Raw genomic sequence first — 21,400 nt, forward strand, 5'->3', positions numbered from 1 at the left:
TCTGAAGACCCCCTTGTTTCAAAATTTCTGGTACCAAAATTTATCTCTTTAACTCCATAACCAATGCTTTCTGGACATTGTCAGAGGTCCCAAATGCGGGACTACATGCTAGGACATTCAAGAGTACTTTGAAAAGTTCATAGAGGGGCCAGCACTGTGGCATAGCGGGTAAAGCTGTTGCCTGCAGTGCCAGCATCCCATGTGGGTGCTGGCTTGAGTCCTGGCTGCTCCACTTCCGATGATGGAGCTCTCTGCTATGTGTTGGGCATTGCCTAAAATCTCCATTACAATATGGCACCTGGCAGATGTTCGAGGGGCGTGTCTTCGGCTGCTGTGGTTAAGCTACGTAAGATCAGACCACCGGCAGGGATAGGTCCGCTTTGGCTCCAGACATGTGGACAGTGCGTGATCCCTATACTTTGCTTAAGATGCCCCTGTGCATGGTCCACCCACACCTGCATGACCTTTTCGCTGATTGGCTCCCCTACTGCGCATGTCTTTTGTAAGCCTTATAAGCCTGTACATTTCCTCAATAAAGCAGTTCCTGCTTCGACAGAACTCACGGTGCTTGTGGTGTGTACTTGACCCGTCGACCTTACCTTTCCCGTTCCCCTTGTTGGGGAGTGTATGTACTGTTCCCTGCTGGTCAGGGGCCAGCCTCAGGCTTAAGACCCCAACACTATGGCCTGGGAAAGCAGAAGACAGCCAAGTCCTTGGACCCCTGCATTCGCATGGGAGACCTGGAAGAGGCCCCTGGCTCCTGGCTCCAGATTGGTGCAGCTCCAGCAGTTGGGGCCAACTGGGGAGTGAACCAGCGGATGGAAGACCTCTCTCTCTATATGCCTTTCTGTAAATCTTCCTTTCAAATGAATGAATAAATCTTTTAAAAACAAAAGTTCATGGAAAGTGGAATTATAAGGTAAGTGTATTTTAGTGCCAAAATTTTGAAATCCATGGTTTTTCAAAACATGCATTTCCCATGAACCTTTTTTTTTTTTTTTTAAAGATTCTATTCATTTATTTGAAAGGCAGAGGTACAGAGAGAGGGAGAGACATAGATACCTTTCATCCACTGGTTCACTTCCCAAATGGCTGTGACAGCCAAGGCTGGGCCAGGCTGAAGCCAGAAGCCCAGAACTCCTTCCAGGTCTCTTCCACATGGGCCTTAGGATTTGGGCCACTCTACACTGCTTTCCCAGGAATTGGAGCTGGATCAGAACTCAACTGGTGCCTGTGTGGGATGCTGATGCCATAGGATGTGGCTTAACCTGCTGTGCCATAGCACCAGCCCTCCATAAACATTTTAAAGACCAGTTGTGCATACAGAGTTCAAAACTTTTTGCGCCACAATAAGTGTACCTCTTAATTCCATTTTCCACAAATGTTTTCAAGTACCCTCATGTTGTCACATCTGATCCTTTGAAAGGCCCCATGAGATGGGCACCATTATCCCCACGGTACCTACGAGGCTCAGTACGGTGGAGCAGCACACCCCATCAACCTGCGGCTAAGACGCAAAGGGACAGTGGAGCCCCCAGCAGCCTGCCTGGCTACTGTACACCACCTAGCGAGACCGGCAGTGCCGCCCAGAATCTGGGCAGGAGGTACCCGTCTTCCAGTTGCAAGCAATTGTATTGGGAAGGTGTGTGTGTGTGTCTGTGTGTGTGTGTCTGTGTGTGTGGGAGAGGACATCCAGCTGCTGTTTGTCATTCGCACAGGCGAGCTGCCCTTCCTGAGTTCATCCAACCAAGCCTGGCCCCAGCCCCTCCAAAGCATCCCAGGATCCAGACTCCAGCACCCTTTGGTCATCACATCTGGTCCGGGTGCTGCCATTTCATCATTTGGCACTGAGTTTTTACAGCAGTGTCACCTCTGCCTGTCCATATGGCACGTGGTATAACCGTAGAGCTCGCTGATTGGTATGAATGGGCTACACTCGGAACCAGCACCCAGACTCGGCAACGGAATGCGGCCAGCACCTGCTTTGGCCCCTTCATGCCATCCTCTCTAAGACTACAGATCAACTCTGCTAAAACACTTTATTCTTAGAAATTACATGAAACGGCCTCTAAGGTTGGGATTTTCTGAGAGAGAGTAAAATACAAAGACATGGTCAACACAGGGTGGTGGCCGAGAGCACTGGGCTGGTGTCTAAATGGAACTTGTATCCAGCTCCCGGCTCTGTTTCCTATGCACCTTTGTGAAGATGTCTTAACCTCTCCACTCCTGAGCTTCCTCCAAAGACAGAGCTCTACAAATAGGCCAGTGGTGGGAGGGCCGGCTCCGTGTTTGCACTTAGGCGTGTAGCAGCCAACCGAGATTGTGTGCACACACCCAGCAAGTTTGGGGTCGGCAGGTACAGTGCGTGCCTGTGACCCAGAGATCTTACCAGGAAAAAAACCCAGGTACCCCACTGGCATCGAATCTGCTTGGGAGGACAGGTCTTGATCCAGTGGGCTGGAATACTTGCAGACAGTGGCCCTGGGAGCACCGTGGTCCCCCTGCTGTCAGGATGGGCAAGCGGAGTGGCTCCAACTGCACTCCCTGACCCCGACAGCCCTGGCTGCTGAGACTGAGTAAATACCGTGATCCCATGAAAGGAGATGGGGTAGGGGTGGGTTCTGGGCAATCAGAGTGCGACGGTGCACTCTCAGAGCTCCTTGGTGGCCCAGAGCAGCTCACAGGAGAGGGAACAGTGCTCACAGCAGGGGCTGGCAGATCATATGTGTGTCAGGGCGGATGAGTGTTGAACACACTGGGGGCAAACATCTGGGCACTCCTCAGCCCGGAGGAGAAAGAGTAGTTGCACCAACAGAGGTGATCATTCCTCTCCATCCTGTTAACCAGAGGAAAGCTACTACGCTCAACCTGGGAGTTACCCTGCATACCCGTCCTGCTCTGGAACACGGACCAGAACTCCCTGGCCACACTCACCACACATCACTTGGTATTCACTGAAAGCGTAGACATTCCACTGAAGCACAGAGGCATGGTTCAAAGATAAAAAGCCATTGGAGGAAAAAAAAATTTTACAAATGCCTAAAAATAAATGAAAAAACCCAAGAAACAAGAATAAGGAAGACACTATGACCTCCACAAAGGAGTACAATATTTCATTACTAGAATGTAAAGATGAAGAGATTGAGGAAATGCCAGAAACAGAATTAAAAAAAGTAGTTATAGTTACTCAAAAGTAATCAGAAGCAAATTCAAGAGCTAAAGAAAACCATTCATGATATGAAGGAAAATGTCCCACATGAAAATGAGATTTTTAAAGAGAAATCAAAATGAAATACTAGAAATGAAGAATTCAATAGATCAAATTAAAAACATGCAGTAGAAAGCCTCAACAACAGAGTTAGAGAGGCAGAATAAAGAGTACCTGAGCTAGAAGACAAATCTCTGGATATTATACAGTATGACCAAAAACAAGAAGAAGAAATTAGAAAATTTAAAAAACAAAGTTGGAGATATGCGGGATAGGATCAAATGACCCAACATATGGGTCTTAGGAGTGCCTGAGGAGTAGAAAAAGAGAATGGAATAGAAGACCTACTTAGTGAAATAATTACAGAAAAGTTGCCTAACTCCGAGAAAGAAAGGAAGGTCCAAGTACAGGAAGCACACAGAACTCCTAACAGATATGACCAGAAAAGATCTTCACCATGATACATTGTAGTCACACTTTCCACAGTGAAGCATAGAGAAAAGATTCTAAAATGCACACGAGAAAAATGCTGGATTACCTACAGAGGAGCTCCAATTAGACTCATAGCAGATTTCTGATCAGAAACCCTACAGGCTAGAAGACAATGGCAAGATATAGTCCAAATCTTAAGAGAAAAAAATTGTTAACCCAGAATACTGTACCATATAAAGCTCTCATTTATGAATGAAGGTAAAATAAAGACCTTCCATAACAAAAAGAAATTGAAAGAATTTGTCACCACACATCCAGCCTTACAAAAAATGCTAAAGGATGTGCTACATATAGAAACACAGAAAAAAACCCACTATCTTGAAAAAAAAAAAAAAGAAAGAAAAATCAGAAAGTTCCCCAGTAAAAGTACAAAAGAAACCAAAAGTAAATGATGGTAATATTCATGGAAAAACAGCAGGTCCCAGTAGTTACATATCAATAGTTACAATGAATGTAAATAGCTTTAATTCTCCAGTTAAAAGATACAGACTTGAGGGCCAGTGCTGTGGCACAAGTTAATCTTCCACCAGCAATGCCGGCATCCCATATGGGTGCCATTTCTAGTCCTGTCTATTCTTCTTCTGATCCAGCTCTCTGCTATGACCTCAGAAGGCAGTAGAGGATGGCCAAGCACTTGGGTCCCTGCCCCTGCATGGGAGACCTGGAGGAGGCTCCTGGCTTTGGATAGGCTCAGCTCTGACCATTGTGGCCATTTGGGGAGTGAACCAGTGGATGGGAGACCTTTGTCTGTATCTCCCTCTCACTGTCTATTACTCTAAAAACAATCTTAAAAAAAAAAAAAAAAAGAAAGAAAGAAAGAAAGATACAGATTCGTTGAGTGGATTATAAACCAAGACCTCTCTGCTGCCTACAAGAAACACACCTCTTCAACAAAGATACACATACACTGAAAGTGAAAGGATGGAAAAAGCTATTCCATGCTAATAGAAACCAAAACAGAGCCGGTGTAGCCATCCTAATATCAGACAAAATAGACTTCAACACAAAAACTATTAAAAGAGACAAAGAAGGACACTATGTAATGATTAAGGGATTAATACAATAGAAAGATGTGACTATAATAAGCATATATGAACATAATTACAGAGTTCCTGGCTATTTAAAAGATCTGTTAATGGATCTAAAGGGAGACAAAGACTCCAATACATAGTAATAGGGGACTTCAACACCCTACTCTCATCAATGGATAGATCAACCAGACAGAAAATCAACAAAGAAACATCAGAGCTAATTGACACAATGGACCAAATGGACCTGATATCTACAGAACTTTTCACCCAAAGTTGCAGAATACACATACTTCTCACTGGTGTGTAGAACTTTCTCCAGGATATACCATAAACTAGGCAAAAAAAAGCAAGTCTCAGCAAATTAAAAAAATCCAAATCATACCATGTACCCTCTCTGATCACAATGGATTGAAGCTCAAAATCAACAACTCAAGAGTCTCAAGAACATATGCAAACACATGGAGATGGAACAACATGCTCCTAAATGAACAGTGGGTTACAGAAGAAATCAAAAGAGAAATTAAAAAATTATTGGAAATGAATGAAGATGACAATATCTCATATCAAAACTTAGGGGATACAGCAAAAGCAATGTTAAGAGAGAAGTTTGTAGCAGTTAGTGCCTACATCAAGAAATTGGAAAGTCCCCCCCCCCAAATGAACTGTCAATGCATCTCAAAAACCTAGAAAAAAAACCAAACCAGACCACAAATTAGTAGGAGGAAAGAAATAATTAAGGAAGAAACAAAATCACCCCCCCCCCCAAATACAAAAGATCAACAGAACAAAGAGCTGGTTTTTCAGAAAAAAAAAAAAAATAACACACCATTGGCTCAACTAACCAAAACAGAGAGAGAAGACCCAGATCAATAAAATCAGAGATGAAAACGGAAACATAACAATACCACAGAGATAAAAAGAATCATCTGGATACCATAAGAAGCTGTATGCAAACAAATCAGGAAACGGAGAAGAAATGGACAGATTCCTGGACACATTCAACCTATCTAAATTGAGACATGAAGACACAGAAAACCTAAACAGACCAATAAACAAAATGGAGATTGAATCAGTAATAAAAATCCTTCCAACAAAGAAAAGCCTAGGTCCTGATGGCTTTACTGCTGAATTTTACCAGACATTTAAAGAAGAACTAATTCCAATCCTTCTCAAGCTATTCAAAACAATTGAAATGGAGGGAATCCTCCCAAGCTCTTACTATGAAGCTTGCATCAACTTAATTCCTAAGCCAGAAAAAGATACCACAGAGAAAGAGAACCATAGACCAATATCCCTGATGAAAACAGAAGCAAAAATCCTCAGCAAAATACTAGCCAATTGAATCCAACAACAAATCAGAAAGATCATTCACCCAGACCAAATGGGACTTATCCCTGGTATGCAGGGATGGTTCAACATCAGAAAATCAATGTGATACATCACATTAACAAACTGCAGAACAAAAGCCATATAATTATTTCAATAAATACAGAGAATGCATTTGACAAAACACAATACCCTTTCGTGACAAAAACTCTAAAAAAATTGGGTATAGAAGGAACATTCCCCAACACAATCAAGGTAATTTATGACAAACCCACAGCCGGTGTCCTATTGAATGGGGAAAAGTTGGAAGCATTTCCACCAATATCTGGAACCAGACAAGGAGGCCTTCTATCAACATTGCTATTCCATATAGTCCTGGAAGTTTTAGCCAGAGACATTAGGTGAGAAAAATAAATCAAAAGGATACAAATTGGGAAAGAGGAAGTCAAACAACCCCCTTTTGTAGATGACATGATTCTATATATAAGAGGTGCAAAGATTCCACGAAGAGACTATTGGAACTCATAGAAGAATTTGGTAAAGTAGCAGGGTATAAAATCAGTACACAAAAATCAACAGCCTTTGTATACAGACAATGCCACGGCTGAGAAATAACTTCTATGACCAAGCCTATTCACAACAGCTACATAAAAAAAACAAATACCTTGAAAAAAATTATCTCTATGATCTTTGACATTAATGAAAACATTAAGGAAAGAAATAGAAGATACCAAAAAATGGAAAAAATCTTCCATGTTCATGGATTGGAAGAATCAATATCATCAAAATGTCCCTAATTCCAAAAGCAATTTACAGATTCAATGAGATACCAATCGAAATACCAAAGGCATTCTTCTCAGATCTAGAAAAGATGATGCTGAAATTCCTATGGAAACACAAAAGACCTCAAATAGCTAAAGCAATCTTATACAACAAAAACCAAGCTGGAGGCATCACAATATCAGATTTCAAGACATACTACAAGGCAGTTATAATCAAAACAGACTGGTACTGGTACAGACAGATAGACCAATGGAACAGAATAGAAATGCCAGAAATCAATCCAAGCATCTATAACTAACTTGTATTTGAGCAAGGAGCTAAAACCAATTCCTGTTGCAAAGACAGTCTCTTTTGACAAATGGTGCTAGGAAAACTGGATCTCTACACAAAAATCCATTCAAAATGGATTAAAGAATTAAATCTATGACCATCAAATTATATTATACACCAAATTATTTTATTATTATTATATATTATATATTAATATATTATTATATACCATTAAATTATTAGAAAACACTGGGGAAACCCTGCAAAATATTGGCACAAAGAGTACCTGGGAAAGACCCCAGAGACACAGGCAATCAAAGCCAGTATTAACAAATGGGATTACATCAAATTGAGAAGCTTCTGTACTGCAACAGAAACACTCAGCAAAGTAGGAGGCAACTGACAGAATGGGAGAAAATATTTGTAAACTATGGAACTGATAAAGGATTAATAACCAGAATATATAAAGAGAGCAAGAAACTTAACAACAGCAAAACTAGCAACCCAGTTTAAAAATGGGCAAAGGACTTAAGCAGACATTCTTCAAAAGAGGAAATCCAAATGGCCCACAGACACAAGAAGAAATGTTCAGGATCACTGGCCATCAGAGAAATGCAAATCACAACCACAATGAGGTTTCATCTCAACCCTGTTAGAATGGCTTTCATGCAAAAATCAACACACAACAAATGCTGGCAAAGATGTGGGGGAAAAGGTACCCTAATGCACTGTTGGTGGGAACGTAAACTGGTAAAAATATGACAGAAGACTGTTTGGCGATACCTCAGAAATCTGAATATAGACCTACTGTATGACCCAGCCATCCCACTCTGGAGAATTTACCCAAGGGAATTGAAATCAGCAAATAAAAGAGCTTTTAGCATCCCCACGTTTATTGCAACTCGATTCACAATAGCTAAGACATGCAATCAACCTAAATGCCTGTCAATCAAAGACTGGATAAAGAATTTATGGGATATGTACTCTACAGAATAATACACAGCAGTAAAAAAAAAGATGAAATTCAGTCATTTGCAACAAAATGGATGAATCTGAAAGCTCTGCCGTGGAATTGCTTCCTCTCCCATTTTCCTCCCCCTCTCCACCCCTCCTATGGGGCTCTTCCCTCTGCCTGCCTTCCCAAGGCCCACATCCATCCTTGGTCCCATCCCATCACGGGTGCATTCTGGGCCAGCGTCAGAGCTTCAGCAGGTATCTAAGCCAGCTCGAGTCTTGAAGCTGAATTTCTGCTCCTGTCTTCACCAGCCCCAGGACGCGCTCCCTGTGGCATGCCAGCTGGGTTTCTCCGCTAGAGCGTCTGTGATACCTGACTCATGAGTGTCCCCAGTGCTTGGCTGCCCCTGACTGGCACCACTGTCACCCAACAGCGGACAAAGCCTGGAATCCAAGCTGTTCTGAGCTGCTTGCCTGGGAGTCCACCCCTTCCGGCACCTCCCCCACAGCTCCCCAAAATGGCTTGACTCCACCCATCTCCCTGCAGCCCCTCCCACATTCCCAGAGCTCCGGTGGCTGCTAGCTTGTCTGCCTAATAGCTCTCCCACTCCAGGCCTGACCTATTCCAACCTGACCAGCCCAGCAGCCGGACCCCAGCATGGCCCTTGCAAATGCATGAACAGCCTCCCAAATGCTTCAGCATGCCAGAGCCTCCATGCCATGTGGTACAACAGTGGACAGTCATTGCAGACCCAGCCGGTGCGAACCGAGAGGCGCTGCAGTGTCAGATGCACACCGGATTCCCAGGCATGGCGTGGCCAGAGGACTTATCTTGAAAACAGCCTATTCCTGGTTCTATGCACTGATCGCAGGCTGAAGTGCTAATGTTCTTGGACAGATATGGTTAAGTAAAATACAGCTTAAAATGAGCTTCACTGGGTGTTTTCAAAACCTTTTTTTCTCAGCATAATTGCTGGAAAAGTTGAACTTGAGGGGCTCCTATTCTATTTCCACTGCACAGCCAAGGCATCAGAAGTCCTGCACCAGCAGCTCCTGCTGCCTTTCAACCACATCTCCTCACTGCCTTCCCCATTGCTCTCCTCTCCCAGGTCCTCTGGTCTTCTCTGCAGGTTCCTGAGCAGCCCACTTGCTTTCTGGTCTTTGTACAAGGGCTGCCCCCTGCCCCAGAATATCCTGCGATTACCTCTACTCCTGCTGTCCTGTGCAGGCGCTGGGAGCGATTTCTGGAATACAGACATTTGATCATCCCCACCGCCTTGCATGCCCTCGCTCCAGGGGACCCCTGTCTGGGCCCTGCATGTCCTGACTCTCCACCTGGATTACAAAGCCCCTGTATCTTAGTCTTTATTCGGTCCCCATCACAGCGACCAGTACAAATTCAGTAGGAACAGCTAAGCAGAAATGTGGTCACTAGGGGCACAGCCGAGGAAGGTGACTAACACAAAGGGGCCTCACACACAGCCTTAGGGAAAGTGTTGTCCACCAAAAGAAATATAAACACCATGGTGTGGTGTTCTAACTTTGGGTTCCAAATGGCAAAACCTTTCTAAAAGGCCATCTGACAGATTCAGCAACTCGAAGATGGCTGCATCCAATGACTGGGCAATTCCATGCCCTTGGATTTGAATGACCAAAACCTGCAGCCATGAGGGCACACACAAATATAAGGATATGCACACAGAAGCATGGCTCGTGATAACAAGACACTGGAAAAAGCAACATCTTTCCGTGGATGCTGTCAATGGTACACATCCCTTCAATGGAACAGCAGGGAGATATGCAGTAGAAGGACCTCCCCCGTAGGAGGAAAGTACAGGAAGAGTGTTCCACACCTTTGCCTATTGCAGATATACGCATCTGCATACACACCTACAGACTCTGGCTGAAACACGACAGCAGGTGCATCAACAAGGTGACAGCAGTTCTTGAAAGGGGGTGGGGAGAAGACGCGGTGAGAGGAAGACAAATTTCTTTAAAAGTCCCATCTCTGCTGGTTCATGCCCACAGCAGCCAGGGCTGGGCCAGGCCGAAGCCAGGAGCCCAAGACTCCATCGTGAACCCGAGTAATTGAGCCGTCACTTGCTGCCTCCCGAGGTGCACATTAGCAGGAAGCTGGATCAGAAGCAGCGCAGCCCAGACTGGAGCCAGCACTGTGATATTATGGGATGCGGGCATCTCCAGGGGTGATTTCCCAGGTGCGCCAAAGGCCTGGCCCTAGTTTCATTTCATGTGCCCTTGGAACTTGCTGCTCAAGGGCACAAATCACTCTCTTCCTACCAAAAATGTCAATGAGGATGAGCTAAGTGTTCTTTCCTTTATTTACTTCTATGTGGCCACCAGGGATTCTCCCGTGCCCAGATGAACACATGGTCCAGCGACAGCATGGACATCATGTCTCCTACCGTGATTTTTTTGTGGTCAGGAAACTCCAGGCCAAAGTAGTCGCCTTCTACGAGGTTGAGGTGGTTGCACACTGCGTCCAGCAGCACCTTCCCCGGGGCTCTTTGCTGTGAACAGAAGCGACAGGAGTTAAGCCCTCTGGGACACAGCGACCGAGACAAACCACAGCCCCCGCCACAGGAAACCTCTGGCTCTGGCCCTGTGGGTCCTTCACAGCCGGTTGCCGTCCATCTCCAGGACCCCCTGAGCACCCGCCCACCCACCCCATGGCGGCCTCTGCTGCTGGCCCTACTGCAGACGCAAGTCTCTGCCATTTTCCCCTCCCAATCCCTGGCAAGCGCCCCACCACCACCTTGGAAGTAACGGAACTTGGCTTTTAGAGCCTTTGTGATGATAGGGAATGGAGCAAGCACAGAAGGCTCCCACACCCCTTAGACACAGCTGCCTCGTTCCCAACACCCTTGGTACCGAGGCCTCTGTGATAACCACTGGGCCAGCGCTGACAAGGTGGAAACACCCAAGTCTGTTGTTTTTATTGGGGTTCTCCCAGGAGCCGTACAGTTCCAGGGGGGCTGACGGGTGTAGGGAGACACGGCCCTCTCCATCGCTACCGTGTCACGCAGGATGGTGGCACTGATCAAACTACCTTGCCTGTCCTAGGTCTCTGTGCACACCCCTTTCCCATCCCCTCCTCCCTGGGGATCCCTGTCACCCCTCGACACTATCTGTCTCTACAGCTCCCCCCTTCCAGAGTGTCACCTAGCAGGAATCCCAGGGAGCAAAGCCCCCGCAGGCTGGCTCCTCTCCCAGCCTGCATCCACCATTCCTCTGTGTCTCGTAGGGGCAGGAGAGCTCAGGTCTTTGCTTTGCTGGATTAGAGGACTCTGCCGGCATGTGCCAGTTTGTACATCTGCTCACCTACTTAGGTATTGCCCTCACTTGGAAGCAACCAAGATGTCCCGAACAAAAGCTGCCGCGAACATTTGCATCGGAGTTTCGTGCGGACACGATTTCTCAACTCATGACCCCAGGCCTTTCCTGGGAAGGCTGAAACCCTGCGCGCTGGCTTCTCACTGAGAGCTTTCTGCTCACGGTTCCTGCGGCACCTGGGGTGGACTCTGCTTTGGCTCACACCCACCCCAGGTCCGCAAATCTAAAGACAAGCCCGTTTCACTCAAGTGCAAGGATGAACAAGTGGATCAAAGTTCCCTACTCTGCTCCATTGGACACAGCTGAGTAGCCGTGGTTGCTCTCAATTTAGCTGGGGGCTCCTCGCTCACCTTGATGCTCCTGTGGGCTGACAAAGCACTGGGCCCTCACTCAGAGTCTGCTGCAACCAACAAGGCTCACGCACTTGCTCTACTGCAGCTGAGAACACAATGTGCACCCTGCAGAGCCCAGAACTGCCTGCCTTGGTCTCTACTGCCTGCTGGCTGACTGCTGAGACGCCAGAGAAGTGGATCCTGCTGCACCACCTAGATCTAAGACACGGCCTTCTCCAGTCACTGATTCTAGACGTTCACCTCCCCTCTGATAAGAGCAGAGCATGCTGGGAACCAGTGGGTGGCCCAGGAGACAGGCTGCCAGGGAGAGCCGGAGCCTGACCAAGCTCCACGATGGACCTGTCCATAGCCGTCCAGCATGGCCACAGCAGCCCCCACAGACGCTTTAGCAGTCGTGAGGAAGAAGCACCTTTTCTTCTTTAACAGACGCCACTAGGTAGCCCCCCGCTCCCCAACTCACTGTTTCTAGAGCCAGCGACCCAGACGTGAGCAATGGTCGCCACCGATCAGGTCGGCCTCATCTGGCTCTCGGCTTTGGACATCTGCTCCAAGGCTCACATGAGACCTTGTGGAAGCCCCACTGTCCCCTTCACACAGCCCCCACCCCTGCGCCCTCATCCAAGGGGAAGGGACCTAAGAGGTCAGCAGCAATGGCTGGTTACCGATCCTTTCTGTAGCACTATTTGCCCTGTTTCCAATATATGGTGTGTGCGAATGGGGACACCCCCAGTGGGGCTACCCAGGGGGACAATGAGCTGATCCACACCAGACCCCGGTCCTGAGATCCAGGTCTCACACCAGCCTCCAAAGAACCACACGTCTAACCAACTCACAGCTACTTATTCTGGGGTCTCCAGTGGAATCTCTGGGTGTTAACAGGAACTTTATAGAATCGGGTCAAGAGATAAGAAGTGGTGGAAGAATTCCCGTGGCACAGGTTTTCAGTTGCCTGAGCCTTCTCTCTCACAGCTCTCGACACTGCCTGCTTGCTACGAAGGCGAACCCCCAATTATCTGTCCAGCTGACAGGCACCCAGGTTTCCCAAAGAATTCCTGGAACTAAGGGGCTTGGATGACCTCATCCAGATATACAGAGCCTGGGAAATGAGACTTCACAAGTCACCCCGGAAATCTAAACAAGTGGAAAACCCCAACACTCGACGGATGTCTTTATGGCCAGGGTGTTAAATTCAGAGCTTTGGAGGAGAGGATGGGGGAGGCCACATGGAGACCAGGTCCTTTAGCGAATGAGCAGGGATTTTTGCGGACCTCCTGAGCACAACTGGGCAGAGAATGATGCCATGCTGGGGGTTAGGGTCCCTGGTCTCACCTCGCATGGCAAACACTGCCGTGCCTTTCTGAAGACAAGCTTGGCAACCACGAACTCCCTAAGCAGTGCTGGCCTGGGGGAAAATAAATGCCTGCAATCTAGCTCTTAAATTAGAAATCTCCTTAAAATGTACGACTTTGTACAAGCGTTTACAGAAAATGACTTTTCTACGGTACTGAAAATTTGATAGGGCAATGCCAGCTCAGTGTTGAATGACAACTTTATGGCTCCTAAAACTCACCCATAAAACACGCACCTGTCAAGCAGACCATGAAGTCCCCCGTGGGCACTGCCCACATTCCGAGATGCAAGGAAACCCGGGGAACTGCATCACTACAAAGTATTCCCGAGGACTTAAAAGCGCTCATTATACGACAATTTCACGGGTGCATGTCACTCTAATGGGCTCCGCCGTCTCTGTGTAACATCCCAACGAGTCCCCAGCAGCCATTGCTTAAAATGCTTGTGCACAGGGCGAAAGCCTTTTAGGAAATGTGTAAAACCATCTGGGTGTCACACGCATCCAGGGCTAAATCCTGCTTCACGGAAAACATCTCAGGGAAGGGAAGGCAGCGGAAAATTTTCCTCCTCCTTTTTTTTTTTTTTTTTTTTTTTGACAGGCAGAGTTAGAGAGAGATAGACAGAAAGAAAGGTTTTCCTTTTGCCGTTGGTTCACCCCCCAATGGCTGCTACGGCTGGCACATCGCGCTGATCCGAAGGCAGGAGCCAGGTGCTTCTCCTGGTCTCCCATGCGGGTGCAGGGCCCAAGCACCTGGGCCATCCTCCACTTCCTTCCGGGGCCACAGCAGAGAACTGGACTGGAAGAGGAGCAACTGGGACAGAACCGGCACCCCAACTGGGACTAGAACCCGGGGTGCTGGTGCCGCAGGCGGAGGATTAGCCTAGTGAGCCAGGGTGCCGGCTTTCCTCCTCATTCTTTAAAGGAAATCGCTCTTCCTCTTCCACCAACAGTAGACTTACTCCCTCACCTGCAAGTCTCTAATGAGGTTGTGAATTTCACTCTGAAAGTAACTGTTCCAAATCACATTGGGACTGTAACATGGGGCAGCCACCATGGAAAACTGCATGGTAGGAGGTCTTAAAAAATATAAAAAACCTAGAACTAGAATCATCATAGGATCCAGCAATTGTACTCCAGGGTGTGCACCCACAAGAACTGAGAAGCAGTATCTCTACATTCTGCAGGTTCATGTTCATAGCAGCGTCAATCACAATTGGGAAGAGCTGGCAAAACCCACGCGTCCACCCATGAACGGATAAAGCAAACGCGGTCAGCCCACGCAAGGGAACATCACTCAGCCCTAAAAAGGGAGAGAATTCTCATGCATGCTGCATCGCGGATGAACCTTAGGGACCTTATGCAAAGTGGAACCAGCCAAGTGCAAGGGGACAAATAACGGAGGATTCCACTTCGATAAGGAATCTGGAGAAGTCCTATCCATGTGGATAGAAAGTAGCAGGGAGAGTGCGAGGTGCTGGGGGTGGGGGGATGGGAAGCCGGCGGTTAATGGGGATAGAGCTTCAGTTTTGCAAGAGAGGGGTTCTGCAGACAGAGGTGGTGATGGTGGCTGTGGACATACTGAACGCCAGTGTGCTGCACGTTAGGACACGGCCAAAACGATGACTTTGGGTTGCACTCATTTGACTATAATAAAAAAATCGCAGATGCAAAAGGGAGAAGTAACTGAGGACTGGGGCTGGGTACTGCAGCAGCTGACTCAACGATACAACCTGCGACCACCGCTTTCGAGAACAAGAAAATCAAGAACGTGTATTTTGAACCTCGGAAAATATCAAGGGAGTAGGATCTGATCACATGGGAAGAATGAGTGACTATCCAGGGCCATGCACTAAATATTCACTACAATTTCCCAGCACAAAGAGCTCTTTTATTTGTGTTGTTCCCCCCTCCCCCACAAAAGAAGGCATACGATGACACCCTGGAAGTCACCACAACTTAAGCATCTGGGGCAGATTCAGCACGGGACGCCAACGATCGGGTTCAAAAGCTGCAAATCCACCAGCCCTTTAGAGAGAAAAGCAACCAACCAACCAGCCAACAACCTGACCCTGTAAACAAGCCATAAAGTCTGAGTAAGGAAGACAGGAACCACGCCACTCCTTAAGTCAGCAGAACGCAGAGACCCCGAGGACATCCACTTACCAGAGCATCTCCTCAAAGAGCAACAAACTTCACCACTCAAGTGTGTGCACGGTCACACACACACACACACACACGCATTCATATGGTCACACACACACACAGGTGCACAGTCATACATGCACTCATACACATTCTCCCTCACACACACACATGCATGGTCCCACACACAGGACCATGTTCAAACACACATGCACATACACATTCTCACATGCATGGTCAAGAATACATGCATGGTCACTCACACATGCACATGCATGGCCACACACCTGCACATGCATGGTCACACACATGCCTCATCATAAACACACATACACTCTTACACATGCATGGCCACACACATGCATGGTCATAATGCACTCACATACACATGCATGGTCACAGACACATGCATGGTCATATACACCCTTACACATTATCTCACACACATGCATGCACACGCATGGTCACACACATGCATGGTCAAACGCACATGCAATGCACACACATGCATGGTCAAACACACACTCATTCTCTCACACACATACATGTAAGTGCATGGTTTCACACACACACACTCAGACATTCTCTCTCTCTCTCACACACACACACACACACATGCATAGACATGCCTGGGGCTGCACAAAACACCAGGCACGACAAAGGAAAACTCAGTTACTAGGCAGCATCTCAAAATCCACACAAGTGCTGGTACTGAGGGCAGAGTGGCAGATCTCTACATCTCTGTCAGCTCCAAGCAACCTCACAGTCCTGCCCTGCCCACCCCATCCTCCGTAACAGTCTAGGCATAGCTGCACTTCGCAGAGCACACCAGTGATCAGCAACGCTGCACGACCACATGGTCTTCTTCTTGGCCACTTTTAATCACGCCCCATAGGGCTCTGCATCTCACCCGACTGCGCGGGTAACGGCTGCCTCCAGCGTGGGCCCCGCATATCTCCTGTCTGAGCTGGCTCCTCACTGTCTCTTACAAGATGATGTAGGGAGGAGGCTGATCTTCTCGGGGAACGGCTGGAAGGTGAGCAGCCAGCTTTGTGCTAGTACAACCTCCGAACCCAGGCTGCTTTCCTTTACCGTGCTTTTAAGATATTCCTATGCCTTCGCAGTCTCTTCTATCACATAAAGTTTTGTGCAGCAGAATTTACCTCTTTCCAGAAGAATAAGGGCATGTTTCCTCCTCCAGTTGGGGCACAATTGCCCTCCCTTTCCCCGCCTCCTCAAAGAAACTGCAAACATGAGTTGCTCTTTGGTTTCACCCTCCAGAAATGATCTTCTAGAAGGGAACCTAGAATGTCTGACTCAGCTTACCAAATCTGCACCTGTGAATGTTTTCTGGAAGTTTTTTTTCCCTGTCTGGGAACTGGTGTAACCAGGACAACCAGGGCACACTCATATGGGGAACGGCTTCCCTCCATGGCCCTGCCCGCTCTGTTCTCCATTAACCCCTCTAAGAATGTCAATCAATCGTAGTCCCACCCCTCACCAGCCCTCAGCCCACCCCCTTAGCATCTTCCATCAGTTTTCTGGCAGTTTTTTTTTTTTTTTTTTTTTTTTTTTGATAGGCAGAGTGAGACAGTGAGAGAGAGAGACGGAGAGAAAGGTCCTCCTTTTTCTGTTGGTTCACCCCCCAAATGGCCACTACGGCCAGCGCTGTGCCGATCCGAAGGCAGGAGCCAGGCGCCTCCTCCTGGTCTCCCGTGCAGGTACAGGGCCCAAGCACCTGGGCCATCCTCCACTGCACTCCTGGGCCACAGCAGGGAGCTGGACTGGAAGAAGAGCAACTAGGACAGAATCTGGCGCCCCAACCGGGACTAGAACCTGGGGTGCCGGCACTGCAGGTGGAGGATTAGCCTATTGAGCTGCCTCCTGGCAGTTTCTAACCACAATGACAGCTTGAAGAGGCTGGGGTGCATGCACTCAGCAAATATGGCCTTGTGTGGGCACGTGCTATGTACCGAGGGAAGTCAGACCACGATGACCAGTGTCTCTCGCAAGGGCTGGCTCTGAGTATGTTCCAGACACACGGATGTGTTGCTACCAGATGATACCAGAGCCTGGGCGGGCACGGCTGCCTGGTTCTCTCCACGGTCTCTACTTTGATTTGTATCTGAGGCCAACAGCCAGCCTGAGTCTCCACCACCAAACCCAGCAGCATGGGATGAACCACGTCCCTCAAACACAGCTGTTCAAGTCCTAACCCGGGAGGCCTTATTCAGAGAGGGTCTTTGCCGATGCAACCCAGTTACGATAGGGTCATGGGGCGGGGCCTCCTCCATGACCCCTATGGGCCTCAAGAGATGACGACGTGTGACAGAGATCAGAGCCATGCAGCTCCAAGCCGAGGAACGCCAAGGACTGAAAGCCACCATGGGCAGCTGGAAGAGGCAGGGAGGAGGAGACGGAGAGCACAGGGCCCCGCTGAGACTGCAGCTCTCACTTCTGGCCTCCAGGAGGGTGAGCAGGTAAGGCTGGGCTGTTGCGTGTGGTAGATCGCCCCCTGCAGCCCGGGCAGGTGAACCAGGACCAGGCTGACCCCCGCCCCTCAGCCACACGTGGGCAGCAGCAGTGCTGTCCCTCTGAGATCACAATGCAATCACAGCTCAGGAAGCAGACCGTGGCCTCCAAGATTCTCTGAGTGATGGGATACAAGCAGCAGAATCATCATGGCAGGCGGCTGATGTGTCCCTGTGGCTGCTGGCCGTGAGTATGCTACCGCTCTGGAGACCCCCCAGGGCCTAGTGAGGTGGGAGAGGCCGGGCCACCGGCTGGGAAGGCAACAGGGTTCCAGCGAGGGTACCCCAGCTGGGACCCATAAAAGCTCAGTGTAAAGAGTTCTCAGAGTAGCAGCTCAGGAAAGCACGACTTGAGGACACCCCGGGACCCGCCCATCTGCTCATAAACACGTGGTTTCCCTAGGAAGGCCACTGCCGGACCTGCCTCATGTAAATAGGAAGAGGGCAGCAGATGGAACCCAGGCAGCTCATCCCCACTGGATCAGAGAACCCACTCTGGCGCAGCGAAAGAAAGACGGAGACTAACTTCCTAGAAAACAGAGAAAATGGCCCAGAGGTGAGCAATGTCGCCCAAAGGGAAGAAAGCTCAGAGCTAAAGAGGGACGACAGGCCGACAGGAGAGTCAGGAGGGAGGTACACGTACTGCCAAGGAAGCAGGTGCAGTAAAAACGTAGAAACACTGCCTTTTGTATCTGCAGAGCTAAGCGTTTATAGCTTAAAAAACTCACCTGGGGCCGGCGCCGCAGCTCACTAGGCTAATCCTCCGCCTAGCGGCGCCGGCACACCAGGTTCTAGTCCCGGTTGCCCCTCTTCCAGGCCAGCTCTCTGCTGTGGCCAGGGAGTGCAGTGGAGGATGGCCCAGGTGCTTGGGCCCTGCACCCCATGGGAGACCAGGAGAAGCACCTGGCTCCTGGCTCCTGCCTTCGGATAGGCGTGGTGCGCCAGCCGCAGCGCGACAGCCGTGGCGGCCATTGGAGGGTGAACCAACAGCAAAGGAAGACCTTTCTCTCTGTCTCTCTCTCTCACTGTCCACTCTGTCTGTCAAAAAACAAAAACAAAAATAAAAAACAAAAAACAAACAAAAAACCTCACCTGCTAGAAAAAGCAGTATTTGGATAACAAGAGAGAACTCTTAAACGTAAAAAGTAGCATAGCAACAATAAACACGTGACTGTAAGAGGTGAAGCTGATAACTCCCAAGGGGAAAGATAGATGAGAAGAGGAAGACAGAAGATGCTTGGAGCCCCTGGCCGAGCCCTGGAAGCCTACGCGCAGGTCTTCCCCTGTCCAGACCAGGAGGACAGAAAATCCCCCAGGAACAGGACAGCATCTTCTAGAACCCTCCAGCCTGACCAGGGCCAGACAAGTAGCTCACAGAACAAATGAGGCTCATCTCAAGGCACACTGGAGTGAAATTTTGGAAGAATGAAAAGATTTCCTCAAAGTTAAGAGAAAAGCAAAGGGTGAAAAACACACACACACACAGGATTTCTCGCAAGGACGCTAGAAGCCAGGACAGGACGTCCCTGCCTCTGTGACTTTGTGGGACATCAGCGACGATGTCCGAGTAAATGCAGGCACCTGAGCGCTCAGGTGCACCTGCAAGGGGTGGGGGGGCAGCCCACCTGCACTACTCCCACTGCGAGATCCCAGGCTGGAGGACTGCAGGGTGCCTAAGGCCACACACACTGAGGCACGCCACACCTTGGGTCTCAGTTTCTGCTTCTGCAAAGTGGGCATAGTTATTGAACCACCTCCTGGGGTTGTTGTAAGGACAGAGTAACTGAGAACACAGAGATCTATTGGGGGGAGGGGGTGGGGGAGGGGGAGGGGGAGGGTGGAGTCCCATCAGGAAACGCTGGGATCACCACTGACGGGAACTGGGATTTCAAACCCACACCAGGGGAGCGGGAACAAGGCGGGCATTCTGGGAGCTAGATGCTTCGGTCTGGCCACAGTGCTGGGATTCTTCCTCCCCGCCGTGGCTCTCAGGCCGGCCACGCCACCCGGGAGGACACACTGTGTCCTTGTTCTCGCGGCAGCGAGCCCAGCGCCCAGAACTCTCACTAAACACACTTCAGATTGGGTTTCCGAGGCCCCGGCTTGCAGCCAGCAGCAGAATGGGCCCTTTCAGCTCTCGCACGGTGACTCCCGACATTCAATCGCAGCGTCCTCAGCACACAACTCGCTTCTCCTTTCATTCCCACACCGCACAGTGTGTGTGCAAGTATGTGTGCGTGTACATGTGTGCATGCATGCGTGTGTGTGTGGGGGGGATTTCTACTGCTTTCTGGGAAATCCATTATGAAATGAGCAAAATAAGAAAAACCTCACAGGAGAATTCACCTATTCATAGTGCTGGCTTTGCTGATTTTGCACAATTTATTGTCTCTGGATCACTTTAGAATTAGAGACTCAAAAAATGTCTAAAATGCATTGAAATTAAAAAAAAAAAGAATCTTGCAAAAGTGGGCATCTAGCCTAATGGTCGAGACAGCAGCTTCCACACTGGTTTGGTTCCTGGCTCCCGTTCCTGACTCTGGCTTCTCGCTCACACAGACCCCGGAACGCAGCAGCGATGCCTCCAGGAATTGGGTTCCTGTCACCCACGTGGGGGACCGGGACTGAGTCCCCCAGCCTCTGGTTTCAGCCCCACTGGCTTTTTCAGGCATCTGGAGAATGAACCAGTGGAAAAGGGCGCTCTCTCATTCTCTCTCTTTCTGTTCTCTCTCTGTCAAATAAAAAAAAAAAAAAAAAAAAGAAAATGGGGGGCTGGCGGGTGGGTGGGTGGGAAGCCAGTGTTGTAGCACAGCTGGTTAAGCTGCTGCCTGCGATGCCAGGCATCCTATATGACCACCGGTTCAAGGCCCGGCTGTTCCACTTTTGCTCCAGCTACCACTTAACGCCCCTGGGAAAGCAGTGGAAGGTGGCTCAAGTGCTTGGGCCCCTGCACCCATGTGGAAGACCCAGAAGACGCTCCTGGCTTTGGCCGGGCCCAGCCCTGGCCATTGCAGCCATTTGGGGAGTGAACCAGCGGATGAAGGATGGAGGATCTCCATTTCTCTCTCTCTCTCTCTCTCTCTGCTTTTCCCTTGGCGCTCTGTGTCACTGCCTTTCAAATAAATAATCTTTTAAAGATAGTATACTCAGGGTTTACAGACAACTTTTTTTTTTTTTTTTGACAGGCAGAGTGGACAGTGAAAGAGAGAGAGACAGAGAAAAAGGTCTTCCTTTGCTGTTGGTTCACCCTCCAATGGCTGCTGCGGCCGGCACCCTGCAGCCAGTGCATCACGCTGATCCGAAGCCAGGAGCCAGGTGCTTCTCCTGGTCTTCCATGGGGTGCAGGGCCCAAGCACCTGGGCCATCCTCCACTGCATTCCCGGGCCATAGCAGAGAGCTGGCCTGGAAGAGGGGCAACCGGGACAGAATCCGGCGCCCCAAGGCGGAGGATTAGCCTAGTGAGCCACGGCGCTGGCCCACAGACAACTTCTACAGAAAACATTTTAAATATTTTTTCAGTCAGTTGGTAGAGAGGACAAACATTTTTTCCAACCTTGGAAAGGGTTTTTCAAAGTTATTTTTGATGCAAAAAATTGTAAAAGATTTAT

The 21,400-nt window shown here is 48.8% G+C and overlaps 1 protein-coding gene across 4 annotated transcripts in view; it reads right to left on the minus strand.

The window, feature by feature from the left end:
• Window positions 1-21,400, minus strand: part of FARP1 (FERM, ARH/RhoGEF and pleckstrin domain protein 1) — a 286,456-nt gene that overhangs the window by 89,281 nt on the left and 175,775 nt on the right. For all 4 annotated transcript variants that reach the window (XM_051850519.3, XM_051850517.3, XM_089303485.1 and 1 more), the window contains exon 3: window positions 10,488-10,592. In XM_051850519.3, coding sequence (XP_051706479.3) covers window positions 10,488-10,592 — 105 coding nt within the window. The remainder of the gene's footprint in view (window positions 1-10,487; window positions 10,593-21,400) is intronic.

The sequence above is a fragment of the Oryctolagus cuniculus genome, chromosome 9 (genome assembly GCF_051225735.1).
Source record: "Oryctolagus cuniculus isolate XC-2025 breed Fujian yellow rabbit chromosome 9, ASM5122573v1, whole genome shotgun sequence".
In the NCBI taxonomy this organism is placed as follows: domain Eukaryota; kingdom Metazoa; phylum Chordata; class Mammalia; order Lagomorpha; family Leporidae; genus Oryctolagus; species Oryctolagus cuniculus.